Source organism: Talaromyces proteolyticus, assembly GCF_021365285.1.
Source record: "Talaromyces proteolyticus strain PMI_201 chromosome Unknown BGW36scaffold_5, whole genome shotgun sequence".
Taxonomy (NCBI): domain Eukaryota; kingdom Fungi; phylum Ascomycota; class Eurotiomycetes; order Eurotiales; family Trichocomaceae; genus Talaromyces; species Talaromyces proteolyticus.
Window position 1 is genome coordinate 815,798 of NW_025764281.1, and position 21,152 is coordinate 836,949.

A 21,152-nucleotide genomic window follows, 5' to 3' on the forward strand; every position below is an offset into this window, starting at 1 on the left:
CTGGCCAGCGATGTGTTGTATACGAGAGAGGAGCGAGTTCTATCCGAGAATTAGTTCCCATTTCCCCCCTATTATAACCCATAACGATGGAAATATACTTTCACTACCGACCACTATTCTTGTTTGGATTTTGTATGTTCCACGGCTGCTTGTATTCGAATACACATACATGACTGGCCAGTGTTTTTTACAAAATACGGATTCTGGGGAAAGGTTTCGCAATGAATCATTAATCCTGAGTCCTTGGGTCAAATCCTTGATGCGCTGACATATCTTGCGGTGATGTTACAGAATGTCCCGGGTATACATGATATCACCGCAGCATCTCGAGCCTAATTTCTACTAAGGAAATGTCGATCATGGCACGCCTAAAGATGAGAAGCATGAGAAGCATGAAATCCTAGAAATATTAAATCTCACGAAAAATCCTCAGGCTCGTTGTTCTGCTGGCTAAGATATTGCGCAACGCTCTCTGAAGCCAGTAAGGTCTCTATCTGTTCCAGGTATCAGTATAATCCCGAGACAAGAAACTATATGCCTACCGTTTTCCCCAAATCCTCTAGACTTCTCCTCAACAAATCAATCTCCAACACCCTCAACTGCCGAATTGTTGCATATACCTCACTCCGTACCCCAGTTTGTGTCCCGTCAATATCATGTTCCACGTTCTCAAACGCCTCCTCCATCTCACCCGTCAACATTTCCAACTGCGACTGAACACGTTGCTGTACAAGTACAACTGCACGAAGCTGGAACACCTCCCAACGGGATTCATCCGTAGAGAGAATGTTGCGAAAGGATTTTAGTTCCTTTGATATCCCCGGCACAGTGTGTCCGATTTCTTGGCCATCTTTCCACGTTGCTTTAATTCCTGGCGGCCCGTCGTCTCCCTGGGTCTGGAGTATCTCAAAACCTAAACCATCCTCCTCATTCACACAAGCCCAGTATACAAACTCACTCTCCCATCTAGTCTGGCCATCTTCTATATACAGACGTAGACCCGGGGCCATGTTGTCAGCGCATATTTGTTTCTTGGCGTATCTCAATGGGTCAGTATCCGGGATATCGAGCGACAGAAACATCTGCCGGGCGCTCGCAACCGAGCTCTCGAGAAAGCCATATGAGAAGATCATTTCAGACGCGCCTTTTTCGTCGCCATAGCTGTACAATATCAGCCACAACACAACACAACACTATCACAGCAAACAGAAAAGCGCAACACACGTAATAGTAACCTCCTCCCCTTCACGAAGCTTCTTGCCCCACCGTAGCTGTAACACGGCATTTCCATCTCTATCCGTCTCGTACAACGCCCCTGTTTCTTCACCCGAAGCATGATTAGCCATATCCACACAGGGCACCATAGCATGTCCAGTGCCGGGTAAATCCAGGGCTCTGGAGCGGTACAACGCATCAATCAATTTCCAGTCGTCTAAGCTCAGCCGTCCGGTATCCTCATCCCACCATTCTCGGTTGCACCAGGGGATAGAGTCTGTTGCTGTGAAGAGCCGCTCGTATTCTGCCTCTAGCGCCGCGTGTTTATACTCCACGGCTTCTCGGAGAGATGTCCCATACAGTAGTTCCTTTTCATCTTCCGTCCATAATGTCGGTAGTGGGACCTTTCTTGGCAGGAACTGGATATACTCTGTCCAGGGATTTATCACCCCGACTTTTTCTTGCGTGTTACTTTGGTAGGTGATATGGCAGAGCAGGAAGATAAGAATAGCGCCTCTGGCAGTCTACACAACGGAGTCAACAGGAATCCAGAACCTTTAGATTCATGTCCGTACTCGCCCAAAGTCGCCAGTGGCTTCTAGAACCTCTCTCAGGTACCGATCCGACTTGGCGTAATCATGCACAACTGCAAGCGACAGAACCATGTCTGGTGGAACAGTCATTAAGATCCGCGCTTCTTCATCGTCGAGGGAACTCTGCTGGTCTTCTGTTGCGACAATTCCAGATCCATTGTCAAGTTTCGCAAACTTGATGCCGTGCAATTTGATCCCATTCAGGCTGGCCCATGCGGGCAACACTTCGAGGGGGAGATGGGATCTGCTTGGCATATCTTGTGGCAGCGCGACACATTGGTCTATGACTAAATGTTAGGATTGATTCATGGATGTACTGGATGAAGCAAAATGATCACCAAAACAACATGATGTTTTCAATAAGGTTTAGTGCGTGCACAACTGCCAGTGATTAGTGGGGCACGGCTCACAGCGTATCATTGCGGCCACAGCAGATCCTCAATACAACTGCACATCGAGGTTGTTCTTTTGATGCTATGCTTGGTGTGAAGGTAGCATCGTTTCTCTGACAATATCTGATATATCTATAATAGCCATTGCTTCTCAAAAGCATATGTAGAGTCTAGATATCATAATAAAGCTACCCCGCAGATATCATTATTGATAAGCCCAATAAACTCTTCTTCCGTTCATTACAGCATTGCGACGTCATGATGGCATATCTTCGTCTAAAGCACATCTCGAAGTTCAAAATTTAAACAATTGATGCCTCTCGAATTTCTTGGAAAGAGATGCAGAGAAGAACCAATCATGCCTAGCAATCAACGACTTTACCATATATCCCCAGCATCAATGCTACGTCTCCCAACCCCAAACCTGCCTCGTCCCTACATCCTCCCGGTCCGATCCATACTCCAACCAGCCTCCACCCCAACCCTCAGCAACGTACGCGCACGATTTAGAACCGACGACAGCCATTCGGGGGTCAAAGGCCATCCGTTCCAGGAGTGGAAAGGCTCGTCGACACAACACCACGCAGTCAACCGAGCCAGGAACAATGATGTCACAGATCCGGAAGTTGAGGCAGCGCAGCAAGGCAGGGAAGAGCACATTCAGAATCAAGGCATTGCGGATGCGACCAAGAGCGGAGCGACCACCCAACGAGACCTGAGGCACAGCACGAAAAGGGCAAAGGAGGAGCATCCGCATGCACCACAGCCGATCATTGGGATGACTGATGAGAAGGGCGAGGTAAGTGGTTTTCTTTCAATTGGCGGGAAATATGAGGTGTGCTGATGGGTATTAGAAAGGTGGTTAGGTCTGACAGCGGGGTATTGGCTTGGTCTGGCATGATTATGACTGTATAGCATGACTGCTTCACATGGCATCGGTGTAACTCATACATGGATAATATATAATAGTATTCGGCTAACGGCCAACTCTAAAAGACAAAACCTGCACTCGAATTAGCAATGCTTGTCGACAAGACTGGTATACTCACGTCATGTTTCCCGACGGCAACAATCTCGTCTTCGGATACACGTATCCCGCCAGCTCCTTCAACATATGCAATAGGGACATCGCCCATGACCTTCCGCGCTACATCGCCAACTGTGCTATTTCTATAGAATAATATATTAAAATCGGCTCGAATAAACAGCTCAGTAACTTACTTCTTAACAAGAACGCAATCCCGAAAAACAGCATTGGAGCCTGTGCCAGTCCCTGATGAAAATGTATGGATATTCCGCACTGGAAATACCGGAACGAGTCCAAGAACTTCTGCTGCTCGTGACAAGCATTGCACGACTCCTGTTGACCCGAATCTGTAAAGCACCATGTCTTTCAAATTTTCCACACGTCTATTCTTCGTTAGAGGAGCGCTTTGAAGTGGGGAGAAACACTTACGTTTTTAATTTCTCGTCCATCTCCTTCAGCCCCCCGCCATCAGGCTCGCCCATTTCTAATAAATCTTCTCGCGTGTCTACAAACTCGCTTCCTTCTATATATTTAACATACCCTTGCTTTGCCAGTCTTCGTAGGAAGACTTCTGAGATTGCCGAGCACAGGATAATAGTATTGGGGTCTTGCATTCGGGCGATTTTGCTGATATTCTACAACACATTAGCTGTATTTCTCCTCGCAGGAAAGTATCTCACTTTGTCGGCATCAGGGTGGTCGATTTTGTTCAATGCGTAGACAGTTGGGAATTTCTCATCTACAAAGGCATTGACAACTTTCTCTATCGTTTCGTTTGACCATTCCTCTAGAGGCTCTTTCAAATTCAGTCGGTCCAGACACCGTGCCACGGTTTGTGAAGTACTTCCGTATCCAGAAAACTGGGTTTGCAGTGTCTCGACCGGCGATGCTTCTATATTGAATTAGTAAGATGTCGAGGCGTAAATATTGGATTTCATACTTGTAGCGACGTGACGTCGTCTAATCGAGCCCCTGGTTCGAGTCAACACGAACCTGACTGCTGGACGAACGAACTTACCATTTCTCTATCAAATTCCCTTCTACCCATCGAACAATTTCCGATCTGAGCCAGACAATATCTTGTGAGGGATCATAGCCTCTAGTTTCCTTCCCTATAACGAGTAAAATCAACCCATGCCGCTAAGCTCAAGTCTTTTGCTCATACCTTCAGCATCCGTCGTGCCACTCACATCAACAACATGAATCAGAGCGTCCGCATGTCGCAAGTCATCCAAGAATTTATTACCGAGGCCTTTTCCCTCGTGTGCCCCTGGAACCAGCCCTGCAACGTCAAGCAGCTCTATTGGAACTGATCTCCGCCCATCGATGCAGCCACCGTAATTAGGCTTACACTTATCCGACACATTGTAACGTTTGCAGGCGCACTCTATTTGTAGGTATCCAATAGCTCGTTGGGGGTCGATGGTTGTGAATCTGATTCACTCCATTAACGTCGCTTGACAAGTAAAACTAAATGTTGATACAACATCGTATTCGGGAGGAGGTTAAGTCATAAAATATACATACGGGAAATTTCCTATTTCAAGTCTAGTCAGCGATATGTATACAAATGAGAATATCTCTACTCACCAACTTTTGAAGACGCGTCCGTCAGGCTATTCAACGTCGTCGACTTTCCACTCGAGGGCTTGAACCCGGTCAGCGCGGAGACAATGCGGGGAGTGCAGATATTTCAGCGCACCTTTCCAACCAGTCCAATCAGAGGATCGCGAGGCATTTTAGTATTGAAATGTGCAGAATCTCACGGGGATGGAGGAATGGTAATTGTTATCTGCAGATTGCACTGCAAAGACATGCAGAAACGTGCTGGCGCATTTAAATAAGGCGGTGCTGGATTTTTGATAACACATTCTGCCGATATGTCTGAAGGCGGTGAAGAGCTCATCTGGACAATTTTCAACTTTCTATCGAATCTATTAGACTCCTTCATCTCCATCTACAATTATTCAAGAAACGTCAGTCTCCTATTAACTGATTACTCTTTGGTCACTTAACAACACCCACCCTACTATCGATTGGTTTACAACCAACAATTAGCTGATGATCAAACATCTTATATGGAAAGGTGGACAAAAAATTATTCTCCAATTCCTTAATATTTGATATTGAGTTTTTAATAATTCTTCCAATGGCAATATCAATGCTACAGCTCTAGAGTATATCAACACATCAACCAATACTGTCAATAACTAGACGTGTTCAACCATCCATGAGCTGCGATAAAATACGACTACAGGCACCCTGAAACAACAACCTAACCCAACCTAACGCTGTTCATTTTGTCAAGCTGCATCTACCCAGAAACTACCCGGCGTAAACCTCTCATTGACCCCGTAACTGACGTAGAAGAGTGTCGTGTGGATACGGACACCCAGCAAAGGGGAGGCAGGGTGGAGCCCCGGAAGAGCGTTCTAGGAAGGACTGATGTAATCTGATCCAGGTCGTCGATTGGAACGAGTGAACAGGGCAGATCGACATATTCCAGACCGACAAATGAGCTGGAGGAAGGAAAATCGTAAATTGCGAATGGTGAATGTGTCGTGGGGCGAGCCAAGCTGTCGACGTCATATTGAGCACAAACGTCACAACCAGATTCACTGCATATAAGAATCAACCTCCCCACACGCCAGACTTCGACAACCACACTTAGATTTCTATCACTACGTCGCCCAACATTCATATTAATACATACCATGTCTTCTCCTACTTTCCACACCACCGCAGACGACCTCCGCAAGCCGGAATCCCGAACAGCTCGAGCCCATGGCGGCCAAGTACCTGCAAACTCTAACGTTTCTGCTATGAAGGTAAATCCATTCCTTATCCACGATTGATATTTCCAATTTTAATACCATCTGCAGTCCATCATCAGCACCAACACCAACAAAGCTGAGGAGGTCGAACAAGTTAAATCCAACCTCCCACTTCCAGACCAACCACCTGTGGCCAGCGATTGGAATTCCGCCGACCAGCGCACCGTCAACGTGGGCTCAGGTCGTTTCGAAAGCGCCCAGTCTGGCGATTCAGACTCTGCTCTGCGCGCACCAGCGACTGCTGAAAGCAGCGTGCGCACTGATGGCGATGAATATCACACTCTGACTGAGCCTAGTTCCAAGGTCGGACGACAGGGCAAGGATAACTTGGACGGACTCCCCAAAGACGCGCGTATACCCAGGAACTCGCGTACTACTCGCGAGGTAAATTAGAAATTAAAGATGATGATTGGGCTTGATTATACTATGTATCTGTTTTAGCAATAGCCAGCTTTATAGCAATCTAATCAATATTTGAAACCTAAAACACCCTCTATAAATAATAAATAAAATTGTATGCGCTATAACTACTTAACTTCGTATTTGAATAAATAATACAATGATAGCCACTCACTCCGCTGTGATAATGTCAATATCAGGAGATCGCGTGTCCGTAGAGTTTCGCTGCCATGATGTCATAGCCCTAACTGCATGCGATCGCAACAACCACAGATAACACAGACTTACAGAGTGGGAAAAAGGCAGACAGATCGACCAGAACAGAAAAGAAGAGATAATATCATATCTCCACAGGATCCGTCGACATGAATGCCAGCAAATGCATCGCCTTGACGTTATCGGACCCATGCCGTAAGTCTGACATCATTTTCCGTATCCTCACCAACTCGAGAGAAGTACCAGAGTGTTTATATTAGGTCTCGCCGCTGAACAGTCGGACTGTTCTGTCGATACATTCTTCACCTACATATTCCGAGTCTTATAGTCAGCACTACTGCATTATCCTCTTAGTTACACTCGACATAATGGATCTCCAAGGTACTCCCATCGGAAACACTGGCACCGGCACCAAGGTCTGTACCTTCCAAATCTCAGCCTTTCCAGATCCCCTAACTAACGCTACATAGGTCACTACTGACCCCGCCAGCTACAAGCCCGTGCAAGAAAACCCAGGGCCCATTACCAACGACTCTCTCGCCGCCGACTCGGTCCGTCAACATGGCGCTTTTGCCCAGAACTCAGATAGCCAGCCTCTCGGTGTGTCGGGCTCAAAATCCACCTTCAACAACACCGACACCTCTGGCGCCACTCAGCTCTCTTCAGCGCCTCAAGCCAGTGCTCGTGAAAACCCCAGCCGCCAGGAAAGATACCCCGACGCCCTCGGTGGCCAGGGCGACTACCCTGGCAAGCACCTACCTGAGTCCGGATACGCTGGCGGTTCCACCAGGGCCAAGAAGGAATTGGGTATTGGTACCAAGCAGTACAATACTCAGGAGCGTCAAGCCGCTACTGCTGGCGGCAGCAATAACGGATACCGCAGCGCCTACAACGGCGGCACTGCCGCATCATATATCGCCCCCGTAACCGAGACCCTAGGCAGCACCAAGCCACATGGCAAGAATCTCCAAGAAGGCGGGTTTGAGAGCAACGACAGCGCAAACGCCAGCTTCAACACTGATATCGGATCCCGCAAAGACCCCGGCCGTCTTGCTGAGAATAAAATCCAGCGCAAAGCCGCCGAGAGCGGCGCCGCCTATACTAACACCACCGTTGATGCCACCCAACCATACGGCAATCTGCAGCATGACCAGCGTGCTTAGAACGATGTCATGATATTTTCCTCTGCTATAAATTCGCTGGACTTATTTAGGAGTACACGGCTTTTGCACCATATATAGATTTAGATAAGAAAGCATGCGAACATCTCTATTTTTCTCTACAAGTTATACAAACGTAGGTAATTCATCTACTGAAAAATGATACTACCAGCATCTTCTTCTGGGGCATCATCTGACTTATTTTGAGTGTCAAACCAACCGATATGGAATTTGTAATCCTAACGACGATGTTTATCTGCAAAATTCTCGTTCGTGTGGTGGGTTACTGCCCGAAGTCGATTGCTGCACCGCTTCGACAAGGGCAGCTTCTCTAGACTCAAGGAATTTTCGCGGTGGCATCGAGATCACCAGCGTCGCACACGTTTCTCAGCCGCTGCGTATTCTTGTCCGACATCATAGAAGACGTGGTGAAAAGATTCGATGATAATGCTGTCTGTGATGGCAAAAAAAGGAGTCTAGAACGGAAGTATACCTTAATATTAGATTAACTTGATATAAAATTATTAATAAATTTACGGTTTATATCTTAAAGTCTAAGGATAAAGTTTACAAGTAATACAAGGGCATGGAGAAATTGACAGTCATGTCCATATACGTGCTAAGGAAAATCATGATAAACACTAAAACACGAGTAGAATTAGGATAGATATATGAGTTTTAGAAAACATTCAGATAATATCAGATTATAACTGTTGCATAATTAGCTCAAAATTCAGGCATAAAAATGCTCTTCTGCAAAATACTCATAGACCAAGGATATTGTTTCCACCTCACACCATCAGCCACGTCACTTCAAACCACCCTTGTTTGGGGTGCATACTTAGCCCGCCCGTTTCAGTTCTACTCCAATTAGCCCTCATCGTGCTATTTTGTTATTTTCCGCGGGTGCGGTGCCAGCCTCATTCATTTGCAGGAAGTGGATAAGAAATTAAAGCGCCTATTAATCATGGAGCTAGCTAGTCTACACCTGGGTCGCAAAAGGAGTGTTTTGTATGAGGCTCAACCCCGTGGCCATTTAATGCGTGTGTGTGTGAGGCTGCTGAAATCGGAACTGTGAACTTCTCAGCCTTGACCCAAGTTCTCGTTTTCAGCTTGCATCCCACAGCCGTCACAATCATGGCATCGGCTGCGATAACTACGTCTTCTTCAGAACCAAGAACGCTGTATTGGCCCCTTGGTTTACGAGAGACTCTCGGCTTGGGCGATATCAACAAAACATTGTCTAATTTTCCTCAGACTGCCACTCATATCAAATTTCATCCAGACTCAGCTGACTATGAGACCCGTCGTACAACTCGCATATGTCAAGGCGGACTCAAACAAGATGTTCCCGCCGGATGGCCAACAACTGTTAGTGGTCCTCTCGTTTGGGAGGGTAGCAACTTCCACAGTGATGCTGAATTTGTCTATCATTTGTCGAAATCCGACAAGAATGAGATCAGGTGTGCTCTCAAGCAAGTCAAAGGTAGGCTCTTCCTTACCCTAAACGTAGTTTCTGAGTGGTTAAACTGCCGCTAACCGTGAAAGAACACGATTTGTCTTTCGACAATATCAAAGAAGATACATTCCCCCTTCCCGGTCTTCGATGTCGCCTAGAGGAGGCCCGAGAGAAGATTTACAACGGCCTTGGATTCATAGTATTGCGAGGTCTCGACGTGGATGAATACTCCTCCAGGGAGTCTCTCATTATATTTCTAGGCGTTTCAAGCTATCTTGCTGCTCACAAGGGTGCTCAAGACCAGGCTGGAAACTTACTACGTCAGTTCATCACTTTCCAAACACTCAAAAAACACGCATCGCTGAATTCAAAAATCACAGACCATATAGTCGATTATGATCGTGTTGATTCAGATGTCGATCTAGTAAGGCTGTAGTTGTATCGATGTGTTCTTGGGCTAATTGGATGAAATTCTGGTCTCAGCCAATTCACACCGACATTACTGCGGATATTGTAGCAACACTCCCCCTCAAGTCCTCCAAGTCAGGAGGAGAGGCCATCGTCGCATCAGCGTGGACAGTTTACAACGAACTTGCAACAACTCGTCCAGATCTCATCCACGTCCTTGCAGAACCGGACTGGCCATTTGATACGTGAGTCTTTACTCTTACTCTTACTCTATATCTACATCCATCCAATTTGAATCATTAAATTCTGTCATGCAGATATGGACGAGATCCAGAATACTATAACCGTGCTTTACTATTCTATCACAATGAACAGATTTTGATCAATTTCTCCCGCCGCGTGCTTACTGGTCACCCAATCTCTCCGCGAACCCAGGGAATTCCAGGTCTCACAGAAGCGCAAGCCGAGGCGCTCGACGCCGTACATTTCATTGCACAGAAACACAAGCTCACTTTTTCTACTGAGAAGGGCGATATGCGCTTTATCAACAATTATGCGATTCTTCACGGCCGCGAGGCCTACAGTGATGATGATATACGCATCAACCTCGACAAAGCTGAGCGCAGAAGCCAACGCCATCTTCTTCGCCTTTGGCTTCATAACGAGAAGATGGCTTGGAAACTCCCGCCCTCCCTGAGACTTGTTTGGGCCCGTACCTTTGATGAAAAACGTCACCGTACCTGGGACGCAGCGCAGTACATGTCACAGGAGAGGGTGTCTTCTCGAGGCAGATCTCCATCTCCGTCTCCGCCCCCGCCTCCGCGTCCCGGCCCTCGTTCTCCTATCCCGTATCCGTGCGACTAAGTTTGGAGTCTCGCATCTCATCTTACTGCAATATCGATTATAAGATGAAACATTTCGCTTATGAATTATTATAATTCAGCTTTTTAAACTGCAAGACGTGGTCTCACTACTGACGAATTTTCTTCCATTTCTTATTCTAATGATGCCTCCTTGGAATTACACACTACATGTACGTACAAAGGACATTATCATAAGAGCTATTAGCCTTACGCTACTGCATAGCAACAGGGGCATTCCATTCCGGGTCATACAGCTGAGAAACAAAGTAGTAGTCGTTAGTTGATTGCCGGTGTCGTTTTATATCTTGGAATATAACCTCTGTGTCTCGAAACAGGTGATCCCAATGTTAGCTTATATTCTTTACAGAATGTATCAAGACCAATCCCAATGGCTTATTTACCTCTTTGTGACACCCAAAATGAGGTTTCCGCAAGGAATTGAATCTGATCTGCTTCCAATTTAGCAGCAGCCGCTAACTCGCTATGTTTTGATGGATCCCCAGCCATGTTGAAGGGAACTCCACCTTTATTCTTGAGGTGGAATTCCTTGATGAGTTCGGTCACACCAGTCTGGTTGTAATATATGGCTTCTGGATTTACAAATTGAGTTCCGAGTTTCTGCGGACCACATTAGTAAATTTGTAAACCCAGTATTCATCCAAAAATTGTTATAGATCCTGAAAGAAGTATAGGACGTGAATAATATTGTTTTTCGTAGATGTCCACCTACCATCTGCACCGCAAACTCTTCATCACGCCTCGAGGTAAGAGAACAACTGTGAAGAAGGATGAATAGCGTGAGATAGATTGTGAACCAATTCTCTCTCTTATTAGCTTTCATCAAAGCATCCAAGTCGGTAATCACTCGCTGCTGCAGAGGTCTCTGGATCTTAGTGAGTAGTACAGTTTCTTCCTGGGCGTATATCACTGGAGCTAAGGGATAAGTTCCATTGTACGGGCTGGATTCATCGTCAATCATTTTTGTAATCTTTTCATCGCCGCAAATGTCTTCTGGCATGCTGGAAATGCGTGAGGTTACCCATAGTCGAAGTGCGTTATGGATCAATCTCCTTTCTCTGTCGCGCTGTGCACTAATCAGCAACTGTCACTCGGGGATATCGGGCGAGGGATCGTGCTGAGAGGAACTTGCCACGCGGTTGTCCGAACAACGCTTCAATGCCATCTCATAGGTCTTCCACAGTAACTCATCTGATAGACCCACAATTCCAATAATGAATTGTCTGATATTCTCATTAACATATCGTTGCATTTCCCGCTCCAAACCCTCCATTTCGACCACCGCATATGGTTCTATATCATGTTTCTTGAACTCGCCAACAGTCTCATCAAACCAAGTTTCACAAAGCATGTCACCTGCGATGGGGACGAACTTCCTGACATACAGAGTGTAGTTAGAGTCCTTTATCTTGTGAGAACACTGGAGAATCCTAATCTCGTCGTTAGCCCAGTTAGTTATGTTCTTCGCTTCCATGCTGTTGTATCTCTTGGTCCAATCAGGCCAGGGAGCCGACTGGTCTCGACACAATGACAGCTTTGCAACTCTCCAGCGAACACACCGGTGTCCAGAGAAGGACGACGCTAGCTTGATACATCCCATACACGGGCCTTCAGGATCGTGAGGGTTTATGCGGCACTTTGAGAACTCAGTATATAGACATTTAGAACATGGGTAGAATCATACTCTCTCCTTGTTAGTGCGACACTTGACACAAACTCCCCTGTTTCGAGTCTGAGCTGTCTCTTTGCGCAATGCCTCGTTTGAGAACGATTGTTTCTTTTTACGGTGCAGTTTCAGCTGTAGAGAAGAAATCAGCAATGGACTTTTCTTCTCTTAGACATCTGCAACAGATCACACAGTATGTCAAAACTCTGGCAATGAGGGTAGTAGGGTTATTGACCTGTTTTGTTACTTTGGACCTGTTGTTAGAAAGATCCCATGCGGCTCTAGACATGGGAATCCCCAAACTTGGTTTCGGCTTGAGAGTACGCAATTGAGTAGCCGACTCAGCTTCACTGTTGACTTGTCTTATTTCGAGTGAATTGGTAGCATGTGGAATGATACCGTGCGAGATATCATCCCATAATGAAGCAATAGTTGAGCCATCTAGTGGATTGTAGGTGGCTCTAGTCTTGATATCTTGCTCGGAGTTTCCAAAGCCTATTTCGTCGACCTTCTCTGCCATCTGCACAGAAAACGAGCCAAGGTCCGACAGAAACTCAGAAGGGTTAATCTGGACGGAGTTTGATTCTCCATTTACGTTCAAGATCGAAGTGTAATGCCTGTCCAAATATTGGTCAGCAGTGACGCTAGCATTATCGACAGCTGCAAAGGCTACTAACCCATGGTGGTCCGAAGTCTCATTTTGCGTGGCATCAGGGTCCCAGAATGTAGACTCGTTGGATGTGTTTGACTTATGGTGCACTCTGGATGTATGTTTCAGCGATGCTGAAGGCCTCTCAGCTGTTTTGGGCCCATCATACGATCCAAGGCGATTGAGACCCCACACAAATGATTCATCTGGGAAATGAACAAGAGATTCATTCCAGCCGATTTCAGGCATGTCTGCTTGAAGAAATACGGGCTCATTTACGACCAGGTTAGAGAAATCGCCTCTCTGCGACTGAGCAGTAGTTACATCAGGATATGGGTCGAAATACTGTGGTATATGACGATCACTAATTGTAGCTGTTGTTTGACTCTTGGAACTCGCGTGTCCTGCCCAGTTACCGTCTTCAGGAGGAATAAAATTGCTGTTCGCTGTTTTCTGGGGTTCATCGGCTGAAACTGTCGATTCCGACATTTCAATGTCTTTTTCCAATAGCTCTTGAATGCGCACCTTCATATCGTTTTCTTCAATAAGTAATTCCAGGGCTTCGGCATCCTCATGAAATTGCTCTTCCGTCAGATTTCTCTTCACTTGCAGTAACCTCAGCCGCAGCTGAATCCCTCGAAGCCTGCTTCGACAAATATCAATATTGTTGGTCATGGATTGATTTGAAGTTTGGCTTAGGAGAGCCATTTTCAGGCTTGAATAGGAGATGTTGATTCTTTCCGAGAAACCAAAGGTTAGTCTAGCAATTCCAGTGTTCGCCAATTCCGCCTGTCAGTATTCAAGTTGACTAAATACTAATTTAGTGAAAGACAACGCAGTGCCCGATCCCGCTATTTGCTTGCAACACATGCCATGCGGTGATAGGCCCATTGACACCCAATCAACGGACACTTTCCAATCCAACCGGTGAGGGCTTTCTTCGGCGTGTTTTTTAATTCTCTATGAACTTGAACCGGAAGCTATTAACGTACTTTGCAGAAAGCTTAATGCAATACCTTAGTCATATCAATCTGAAAAAACCAACTGACCGAGTAAGCCGAACGCATTGCAATGTATTTCAAGTTGTCATTCTGTAAACATAGTATATACATGTATTCAAAATGTTTCATTTCTAAGAAGCTTAAGCTGCTAACATCTGTAGATTCCTTACAATCCCAGCTTGTAATCATTTAGAGCATCGACGACTGCTTGTGCCAAACGTAGCAGTTTCTCTTCTCCAAGATTTGTTCCTAAAATCTGAACTGACGCTGGAGCTCCAGCATATTTCTCGGCATCATCTGTTTCCTCCAGACATTAGTTTTAGCTCGAACCATAAGAATCATATCACGAGATATATACTTACACGAGAGCCAATTATTCCGGTCTGTCTCATTAATAGGTTTGTATTCAAGGTCAAAAAGGTCTATATGACTATCAGCAGTCGTCACCGGAATCACAACTGTAGGGCGATCCAGTGTATTGGCGAGGTTTCCGTACGCTGTAATAGTGGTCAGCAATGCCCAGCTTCATTGTGAGACACAATTGGCTTACTATAGTGATACCACTTGCCAGGAATCACTGCTGCATGTGGAGCTACGGGTAGAATCACTGCATCCACAGGATTTTCTGTTGAGAAAAATTAAAACTTCAGTCCAGTATTCAACGCAATGTAATATACCGTCATCATCGCCCTCTGAGGTTGACATCCAATAATTGTGATAGTCCTCTCGGTAATGTTTGAGCCGCCGCATCCACTCGTAAAGCTGCGGTAATGAAATAGGAGGCTGGGGCTCATCTCCAAGTTCAGTTTCGAGTTCAGGTATCACTGGCTCCCCGGATAATTTGAGACGTTTTATAACATCGGGACAACCATCTGCGTTCGTAATTCCACTCTACCATGATCAGTAATTGGCGTGTTGCTATCTATCTAGAGATTACCACTGGTAACATACGTGGATACTTTCAGACTCGCTGTGAGAAGGTGGATGCCAGGCAAGGGTCTGCTCTCGCCCAATTAAAGACCATAATTGGAGGTGGTGTAGAAATACCAACTTTGTATCCTTTCGCCCTAAGCGCTTCTTTCACCATACGCACCGCTCTAAGAATCGGTGGATGGGGTTTCACAATCCCATCATCTTCCATGATTCCGAAATACAGCTTTTGCTTCTTTGACCTATCTTCTATTTGGGACGTCGCATCCTCGTTCCAAGGCATTTCTAACACATGAGGGTCGCTGAGCCATGGCTTGGCCGCCATCAGGCTTCGAAAACCAAACTGTAAGCAGGATATATCGGTGCCGAAAATCCCTACCACAGTTGGTATGATGTGTTGACCAGGAGACTAAAAGAATGAATATTCGTACCATATAAAGATGGAAGGTTTGGAACAAAAAGGCGGTATTGAAGACATGACTGGGAAATAACTATACATACGCTATTCGGCACACCCTTAAAGGGAAGTCTCCCATGAGACGGTTTCAGACTATACAATCCATTGAACGCAGCTGGAATAGATACCGAACCCCCTAAGAGAATCGTCATCAATCGCTAATCAGTATAAGCGAATAGTGTCATGAAACCTACCGACGTCAGTCCCAAATCCTAATGTCGTGCCTCTCAAAGCTTGCAAAGCTCCTTGCCCTGTTAGTTTCTTTAGCAAGATTCATCACAAGACGTCCACGATTTTACCTCCCGAAGAGCCTCCAGAGGACAATTCTTGATTATGGGGCAACCAATTGTAACCCAGAATATTATTGTTCGTTTCAGCGCACTGTTCGGGTAGAAGAGTTCCTTATCAGCCTTAAAGAATCAGTATAGCCATAACGCAAGACCAAACTTACCCAAAGAGTCTGTGTTAAGCTTGTCTTATGTAATGGATCAGCCTCATATGAAGCCAGAAACTCGTCAAACGGTAGCCTACTTTCGCTATTGGAATAGCCCCAAGGGCCACTAACTCTCTAACAAGCTCACTTTCAAAGTTTCCTTCTTTACCCGTGCCCTTTTCACCCTCAAATGATCCTATCCAACCAACATAAGCCATGGTAGTCTCCCCTCCTTTGACGTGAAACTGATCTTTTAGGCTGATTGGTAGCCCGTGTAAGGGACCGATTGGTTTGTTTGTCTTGGAGAAATGGCAATCGAGTTCTCGGGCACGCTCAAGAGCCGGTTCGAACAAGATCTCGAGCAAATTACAGTTCTGGTAGTGATCAATTCAGAGTCTGACCAGCTTCGTGAATTCCACATACCAATTGATGCGCAAACGCCGTCCTCTTGCAAAAAGCAGTTGCGACTTGTACTGCTGTGAAGGAGCCATTGCTAACGGCATCTACAAGCTCCACGCTATCAAGACTTGTGATCCTGCGAGTGTGCGAGTCGAGGAGCTCTTCAAGAAAGCTCCCCGTTAAATTCAGCCGATCCTTTGCTCTATCCAGGATCTCCTTGGGAAGCACCCATTCTGTTGGGATCTTGTGAAAAAGTTGGTCTCTCTTCTTGGCCGCTGTTTCTTCCCATGAAGACATTTCAGCCTCCCCCGTCCGTTCCTTGAGAACTCGCTCGCACGTCACAATCATTGGCTGTCTGGTGTCCCCGCTGCTTGTTGATACAATATCAAATTTCGTTCAATTGCTTGGGCGTCTTCCCCGGGTAGTCTCGTTTTCAATTATACCATTAACCATATTGGCTCAACTTAAGACAGAGGAGAAGCCAATCGCAAATCTGCATTTTGAGGGCCGGTCAGAAAGCTGCATCTGTCTAACCAATGAACAATACCGACCGGTGACCGGCGAGCCTGCATCTGTCCGTTCCTAATCCGTTCTAGCGCGTCATACTGCTCATATCAATTGATAATTCGTCTTGATGATTCTCGCGCTCGCCTCACTTTCTGTATCCTTTCTGCTTCGGGCAAATAGCTTCTAATAAGTCAATGGAATGCTAGATGAAGTACCGGCGAGCTCCTCCGGCTCTCTGCAACCCACAAGGGGCAGAGAAGCTGTCCGACATGGCGTTAGTAGTGACGGTCAGATTAGTGACAGTCTATTACTCCAGTGAGAATCTTCTCGGCGATGGGAGGTCATTATACTTTTGCTACTGAGGGACTGACGATATTTTCTGGGAAATGCTCAGTACTAGGTCGTTGAACCCCAGGCTCTGAAGGTCAAATTTCTATATGCCTGTTCCAGCAGCTGTAACATGATAATTTGACAGGTCTTCTTTCAAAACATTCGGTGAAGTCTCTCTCATCGAGTTGTCCAGGTCAAAACGGACAATCCTAAAGTCAATACCTTTCAAACAAGGGCCTCCAGCTCATGATGCCTCTTTCACCCAATTCCAATGGGCCAAACGACCCCGACGCAAGTCATCCAATTAAGAAGCCTATGGTATCATCTTACATTAAATTGATTGCCTGCAATGGTAAACATCAAGATTCCTTCATTGCAAACACCCCAATGAGCGCTAAAAAACTTGCATTAGGAAGTTTCGGGCTCTTGAACGAAAAAACAGCCATCAAGAGCACATCCAATATCACAAACTTCTCTGAGAGCGCTATGGTTCAACATAACGCAACTGCAGAATCCGATGGAGTCCGCAGACGTGAAAAATCGCAAAGTGTGGGGGACTTTTTATATATTGGCAGCTGGATCACGGAGGAAGTCGTCCCATAGCATCATGTGCCTTAAGTGTTAGATTGTTGATGTTAATATTATTACTAGTTTTGCGGGATCTGGAATATATTGTTGGCAAACTCCAATATTTCTTCATTTTCAAGGTTTTTAAGAGCTTCGAGTATCCCATCGATAGTAGTCTGGGAAAGCCCGTCTTTGTTTCGGGAGTAAATGTCAATGCCAGCAGGAGTGAAGAGGGTTTTGGTGAAATAGGTGACAATCCACTGGTTACCATCATCTGTATGACCAAAACCAAGGCACTCCCAATGTGAGCTGGCGAACATCAGTAAGCCTTTGCCTCGCCAATCCCAGGCACCTTGATTCTGTGGGGTTGGTCTGTCCACACCATGGACAGTCTTGATTTTCGTAGAGCCGATAGCTTGGTACTTAACAATATCATCTATCCTAGTCACCCCGGAAGAGTCGGCGGGGAGGATTTCGTAAGTGATGTTGACATTGCACTTCCCCTTCCAGAGCGGTAGGCTCGAGTGAGTTACGTGCCAGGTCCCTATGATAAAGTCGTTGGTTGGTGGAACACACTTATTCCCCTTGCTAGAATATTTTTTCGGGAGCCCGATTATGAAGTGGGGAGCCATTTGATTATGATTATGTTGGGAGTTGTAGGATCAGGTTTCTTTTTCTTGGCCCGAAAATAGACCGTGATATCACGTGCAGAATATCTCCCTTCCCAAATTCCTTCCTACATCGTTTTATCTGGCCATTGCCAATTATGTCTTCTTTGATCCTGTCCATCACAATATACGTCCTTCCAGGATGAGTTAACGCACAATGAACTTTTAGCAATGGAATAGATATTTGTTGCGGTATAAGGCATGGTTGATGCTTCAGATAAATGTATGCGGTGGCTATACTTGACACATAGTCCGCATGAGAACGCACCCTTCTCGAGGCTGAATACGCTTAAGGATTTTGATCGCTAGAAGTGTCGAACATCGATACACAACATAATTATTGGCTGGTTGGGATGGTCTTTAATACTTACTCATAACTTAATATTCTTATTTATAAGAATAATATTAATTCTAGTATTACCTATCAATTAGGAAACTGCTGACTAGTATTCATTTTACGAGGAATATAATATTACGCACTGAGTTAATCTACCAAACTCTTTTCAGATTAATGAGATTGACAAATTCCTAGAGCCAATGCCTGAAGGGCAGGCAATGGAACAGGTTCGTCAAAATACTTTGGAGATATTTGATTGATCCTGGCTTGTAACCTACACAATGTCCCGAGGCCCTTCCGCTCTATCAAGCCATATGTTAGAGTCTTTCTCATTTTAAAGTTACCGTAGATGTCAAACGAGCCTTAATATCGATGTTGAGCATTTCCAGAACTTGATTATCAAGAAGAAACAACTCCAATCTAGCTAGTCTTATCGAGTCAAGGTTCTTAAGCAACGCGAACGATATTGGAAACCGTCTAGAAGGAAACTCCATGTGCCAGATCAGAATTTATGTCAGGTTACTATTTTCATTTTCCCTCACGAGCCTCGGTGTTTTAAGTTACACATTCGCTGAAGAAAGCGAATGGTATGGCAAATAACCAATTTACTTCCGCACAGCCACTCATCTCTGCCAGCTGGATTCTCAAATTCCGTCCGGCGACAGTTACAGGGGGAGGACCGAATATGACCCTTGAAACATAAAAAGAAGTTCGTAGGAACTTTAGGGTTGGTGTATCAAATATATCGTAAGTCAATGTAAAATTACTGTAAATTGGGCTGGTCAATGTAACGGGATCTTTGAAATTTCACAAAAATTCATAATCAGCTTTTAAAAATATTTATTATTGGCTAAATTAGTCCCATATTGTCCAATGATTAAGGCTTAGCAAAGGTGTATGTAAATTGTAACGCTCAAAATGGGGCGTAATTAGGTATTACTGTAAATTGGTAAAAATCACGTAAATTTGCTGTGGTAAATTAAGGGAGCTTTGCATGTGTTGGCAAAGGACGCCTATTTTGCGGTCGATGCCAGTTTCCCAAGGCATCCAATTAGTCGCGTGACCAGCATTACTCTTAACCCCTAGTTATTATTCTATGTGCCGTTCCATTAATCAGGCCGGGATATTATATAATTGTTTTGCTCTATCTTACTTGTTTACAGCATGGTGTCAATGCTAATCACACTCTCTATGATATCAGAATGGTTGAATATGAATGGTGAACGCCAGGACGATCGGCCGGCAGCCGTCTATCTGTTATCATCCCCGCACCTAGACACTCGGTCAGAGGCTCGTTCGAGAGCAAGTGTGTCGATCATCCCATCTCAGACCCCGCTTGACGTATGAGGGCCTGACAGTGACAGATCTCTTGTACTATTATGCTATAGCATATGTTATAAAGTATATATTAAATAGCCTAGCGCCGACAAGATTGCGCTATCCCTCCGCTTTCTAAGGTGATGTGTCGGAGAGTCATGGCGTCATGCCATCTTCAACATGTTTTGGTACGAATACGTTCGGTTAGTGTTGTCCTGGTGCAAATGCTGAAGAGAGCCAGAGCCAATTAGCCGAGTGGCGACGAGTCCAGGGTGACTCAAAGCAAGGGCAGGTAATACTTTGTAATCAATTAATATTAAAAATGCGCCGCACAGAGGAATGCCCCCTTCATTTCGCACTCTTTCGCCGCATGGAATTGGGAGCACGTGGTTGCTGAACCAACCCAATATCCCGCCAAGAAAGAAGAGCGCTGCGGTCGTCCAATCACACGCGAGAGATTGTTGTTGACTGAAATCGTGTTGGAAGAAAAAGCACATTCAGTGTAGTTTAAAATTATTAAATACGAATTAGCAAATCAGATCTGAATCATAAAAGGTCAACCTCCCAGACAGAGCCAGGCCGCCTAACCGTAAGCGGCCCCCGCTGCCCCCACGGCACTATGCTGCAAGCGGCACAGTATCGCCGGTCAAGCTTTGCAGGCATCTAAAAGCGGCCTAACGTGGTACCGGTGGTCGATTCCAGTACGGCTAGCGGCATTTGTACAGGCGGTCCAGCACGTTTGAGGCTGAAATATTACCTGACAATACACAGAGTTCACAGAGCTGCTAGCCAATGGCAGCCTAGCACGGTGGCATTGATTGGCTCAGGAAAATCGCTCAGCTGTGTCCTCTAGCCTTTTTCTTCCCTCGTAGGCAGCCGAATTCACGGTAAGACATTGTTTTGCCCTCTCAGTTCGAGCCTCCAGGGCAATACTACAGTGCTTGAGAAGTCTCCTTGCCTATTAATTTGTATTCGAGAGAATAGTCCGTCAATAGTTGTCTCATCATATATGACAAATCATATATTCTATACTACTCTCTATTATTCTATAGTTATTTATTAACTAACTGTGCTGTTGTCCTTGAGACCATGTTGGTGGGGCCAAGCTTTTGTTCACTCTTGCATGTCTTGGCTCTCTCCAACAGTGGAGATCGCTAAAAATACGCACCGCGTTGAAGTATACGGAGCTTAAACCCGAGCTGCAGGGCGAGTCTCCTGCACTGTGATTGTATGGCCCGGCGATCAGCTTAGCCATAAAAATCCGCGCTGCACCTAGAGGCCCGCTGCGCTTTGTAGTCGCCGTTATT

The 21,152-nt window shown here is 45.6% G+C and overlaps 11 protein-coding genes across 11 annotated transcripts; 4 read left to right on the forward strand and 7 right to left on the reverse strand.

Annotated features, from left to right (window-relative positions):
• Positions 1-342: 342 nt before the first annotated feature.
• Positions 343-2,309, reverse strand: BGW36DRAFT_448528 (SET domain protein). Its single transcript, XM_046221752.1, has 4 exons — positions 1,791-2,309; positions 1,225-1,739; positions 543-1,161; positions 343-494 (listed from the first exon to the last, which is right to left on the reverse strand). Exons 1-4 carry the CDS (start codon positions 2,061-2,063, stop codon positions 417-419), a joined length of 1,485 nt encoding a protein of 494 aa, XP_046073009.1. The 5' UTR covers positions 2,064-2,309; the 3' UTR covers positions 343-416.
• Positions 2,310-2,600: 291 nt separating this feature from the next.
• On the forward strand, positions 2,601-3,044 carry BGW36DRAFT_294439 (uncharacterized protein; the record flags this gene model as incomplete). Its single annotated transcript, XM_046211102.1, has 1 exon — positions 2,601-3,044. The coding sequence occupies one exon, from the start codon at positions 2,601-2,603 to the stop codon at positions 3,042-3,044; it is 444 nt and encodes a 147-aa protein (XP_046073010.1).
• Positions 3,045-3,176: 132 nt separating this feature from the next.
• BGW36DRAFT_426249 (P-loop containing nucleoside triphosphate hydrolase protein) lies at positions 3,177-4,965 on the reverse strand (the record flags this gene model as incomplete). Its single annotated transcript, XM_046220235.1, has 11 exons — positions 3,177-3,203; positions 3,250-3,370; positions 3,422-3,610; positions 3,657-3,862; positions 3,908-4,119; positions 4,168-4,199; positions 4,246-4,339; positions 4,393-4,661; positions 4,755-4,764; positions 4,818-4,875; positions 4,930-4,965. 11 exons carry the CDS (start codon positions 4,963-4,965, stop codon positions 3,177-3,179), a joined length of 1,254 nt encoding a protein of 417 aa, XP_046073011.1.
• Positions 4,966-5,941: 976 nt separating this feature from the next.
• On the forward strand, positions 5,942-6,454 carry BGW36DRAFT_396303 (uncharacterized protein; the record flags this gene model as incomplete). The annotated part of the gene is made up of 2 exons (XM_046218142.1): positions 5,942-6,055; positions 6,110-6,454. 2 exons carry the CDS (start codon positions 5,942-5,944, stop codon positions 6,452-6,454), a joined length of 459 nt encoding a protein of 152 aa, XP_046073012.1.
• A 590-nt stretch (positions 6,455-7,044) lies between these two features.
• Positions 7,045-7,839, forward strand: BGW36DRAFT_396304 (uncharacterized protein; the record flags this gene model as incomplete). Its single annotated transcript, XM_046218143.1, has 2 exons — positions 7,045-7,092; positions 7,147-7,839. The coding sequence occupies 2 exons, from the start codon at positions 7,045-7,047 to the stop codon at positions 7,837-7,839; spliced, it is 741 nt and encodes a 246-aa protein (XP_046073013.1).
• Positions 7,840-8,973: 1,134 nt separating this feature from the next.
• Positions 8,974-10,681, forward strand: BGW36DRAFT_460448 (uncharacterized protein; the record flags this gene model as incomplete). The annotated part of the gene is made up of 4 exons (XM_046222092.1): positions 8,974-9,322; positions 9,385-9,719; positions 9,779-9,948; positions 10,021-10,681. 4 exons carry the CDS (start codon positions 8,974-8,976, stop codon positions 10,565-10,567), a joined length of 1,401 nt encoding a protein of 466 aa, XP_046073014.1. The 3' UTR covers positions 10,568-10,681.
• Positions 10,682-10,959: 278 nt separating this feature from the next.
• Positions 10,960-12,215, reverse strand: BGW36DRAFT_406503 (uncharacterized protein; the record flags this gene model as incomplete). The annotated part of the gene is made up of 3 exons (XM_046219004.1): positions 11,676-12,215; positions 11,297-11,585; positions 10,960-11,184 (listed from the first exon to the last, which is right to left on the reverse strand). The coding sequence occupies exons 1-3, from the start codon at positions 12,182-12,184 to the stop codon at positions 10,960-10,962; spliced, it is 1,023 nt and encodes a 340-aa protein (XP_046073015.1). The 5' UTR covers positions 12,185-12,215.
• A 494-nt stretch (positions 12,216-12,709) lies between these two features.
• BGW36DRAFT_406504 (uncharacterized protein) lies at positions 12,710-13,607 on the reverse strand (the record flags this gene model as incomplete). Its single annotated transcript, XM_046219005.1, has 2 exons — positions 12,710-12,867; positions 12,928-13,607. Coding segments are annotated over 2 exons (837 nt in total), but the record flags the coding sequence as incomplete, so codon positions are not given.
• A 459-nt stretch (positions 13,608-14,066) lies between these two features.
• Positions 14,067-16,416, reverse strand: BGW36DRAFT_426255 (amidase signature domain-containing protein; the record flags this gene model as incomplete). The annotated part of the gene is made up of 12 exons (XM_046220236.1): positions 14,067-14,197; positions 14,263-14,397; positions 14,451-14,525; positions 14,578-14,791; positions 14,852-14,899; positions 14,952-15,239; positions 15,332-15,423; positions 15,482-15,538; positions 15,587-15,668; positions 15,739-15,762; positions 15,819-16,094; positions 16,144-16,416. 12 exons carry the CDS (start codon positions 16,414-16,416, stop codon positions 14,067-14,069), a joined length of 1,695 nt encoding a protein of 564 aa, XP_046073017.1.
• A 1,187-nt stretch (positions 16,417-17,603) lies between these two features.
• On the reverse strand, positions 17,604-18,155 carry BGW36DRAFT_358086 (uncharacterized protein; the record flags this gene model as incomplete). The annotated part of the gene is made up of 1 exon (XM_046213935.1): positions 17,604-18,155. One exon carries the CDS (start codon positions 18,153-18,155, stop codon positions 17,604-17,606), a length of 552 nt encoding a protein of 183 aa, XP_046073018.1.
• Positions 18,156-19,567: 1,412 nt separating this feature from the next.
• Positions 19,568-20,771, reverse strand: BGW36DRAFT_376339 (uncharacterized protein). Its single transcript, XM_046215867.1, has one exon. The coding sequence runs from the start codon at positions 20,340-20,342 to the stop codon at positions 20,010-20,012; it is 333 nt and encodes a 110-aa protein (XP_046073019.1). The 5' UTR covers positions 20,343-20,771; the 3' UTR covers positions 19,568-20,009.
• Between the last annotated feature and the right edge of the window lie 381 nt (positions 20,772-21,152).

Bases quoted from the DNA above. Each gene is read 5' to 3' on its own strand.
- BGW36DRAFT_376339 (XM_046215867.1), bottom strand. From the start codon at position 20,342: ATGTGCTTTTTCTTCCAACACGATTTCAGTCAACAACAATCTCTCGCG.
- BGW36DRAFT_448528 (XM_046221752.1), bottom strand. From the start codon at position 2,063: ATGCCAAGCAGATCCCATCTCCCCCTCGAAGTGTTGCCCGCATGGGCC. The intron at 1,740-1,790 runs GTACGGACATGA...TCCGTTGTGTAG, and splicing joins CCACTGGCGACTTTGGGCGA to ACTGCCAGAGGCGCTATTCT. The intron at 1,162-1,224 runs GTGTGTTGCGCT...GATATTGTACAG, and splicing joins GGGGAGGAGGTTACTATTAC to CTATGGCGACGAAAAAGGCG.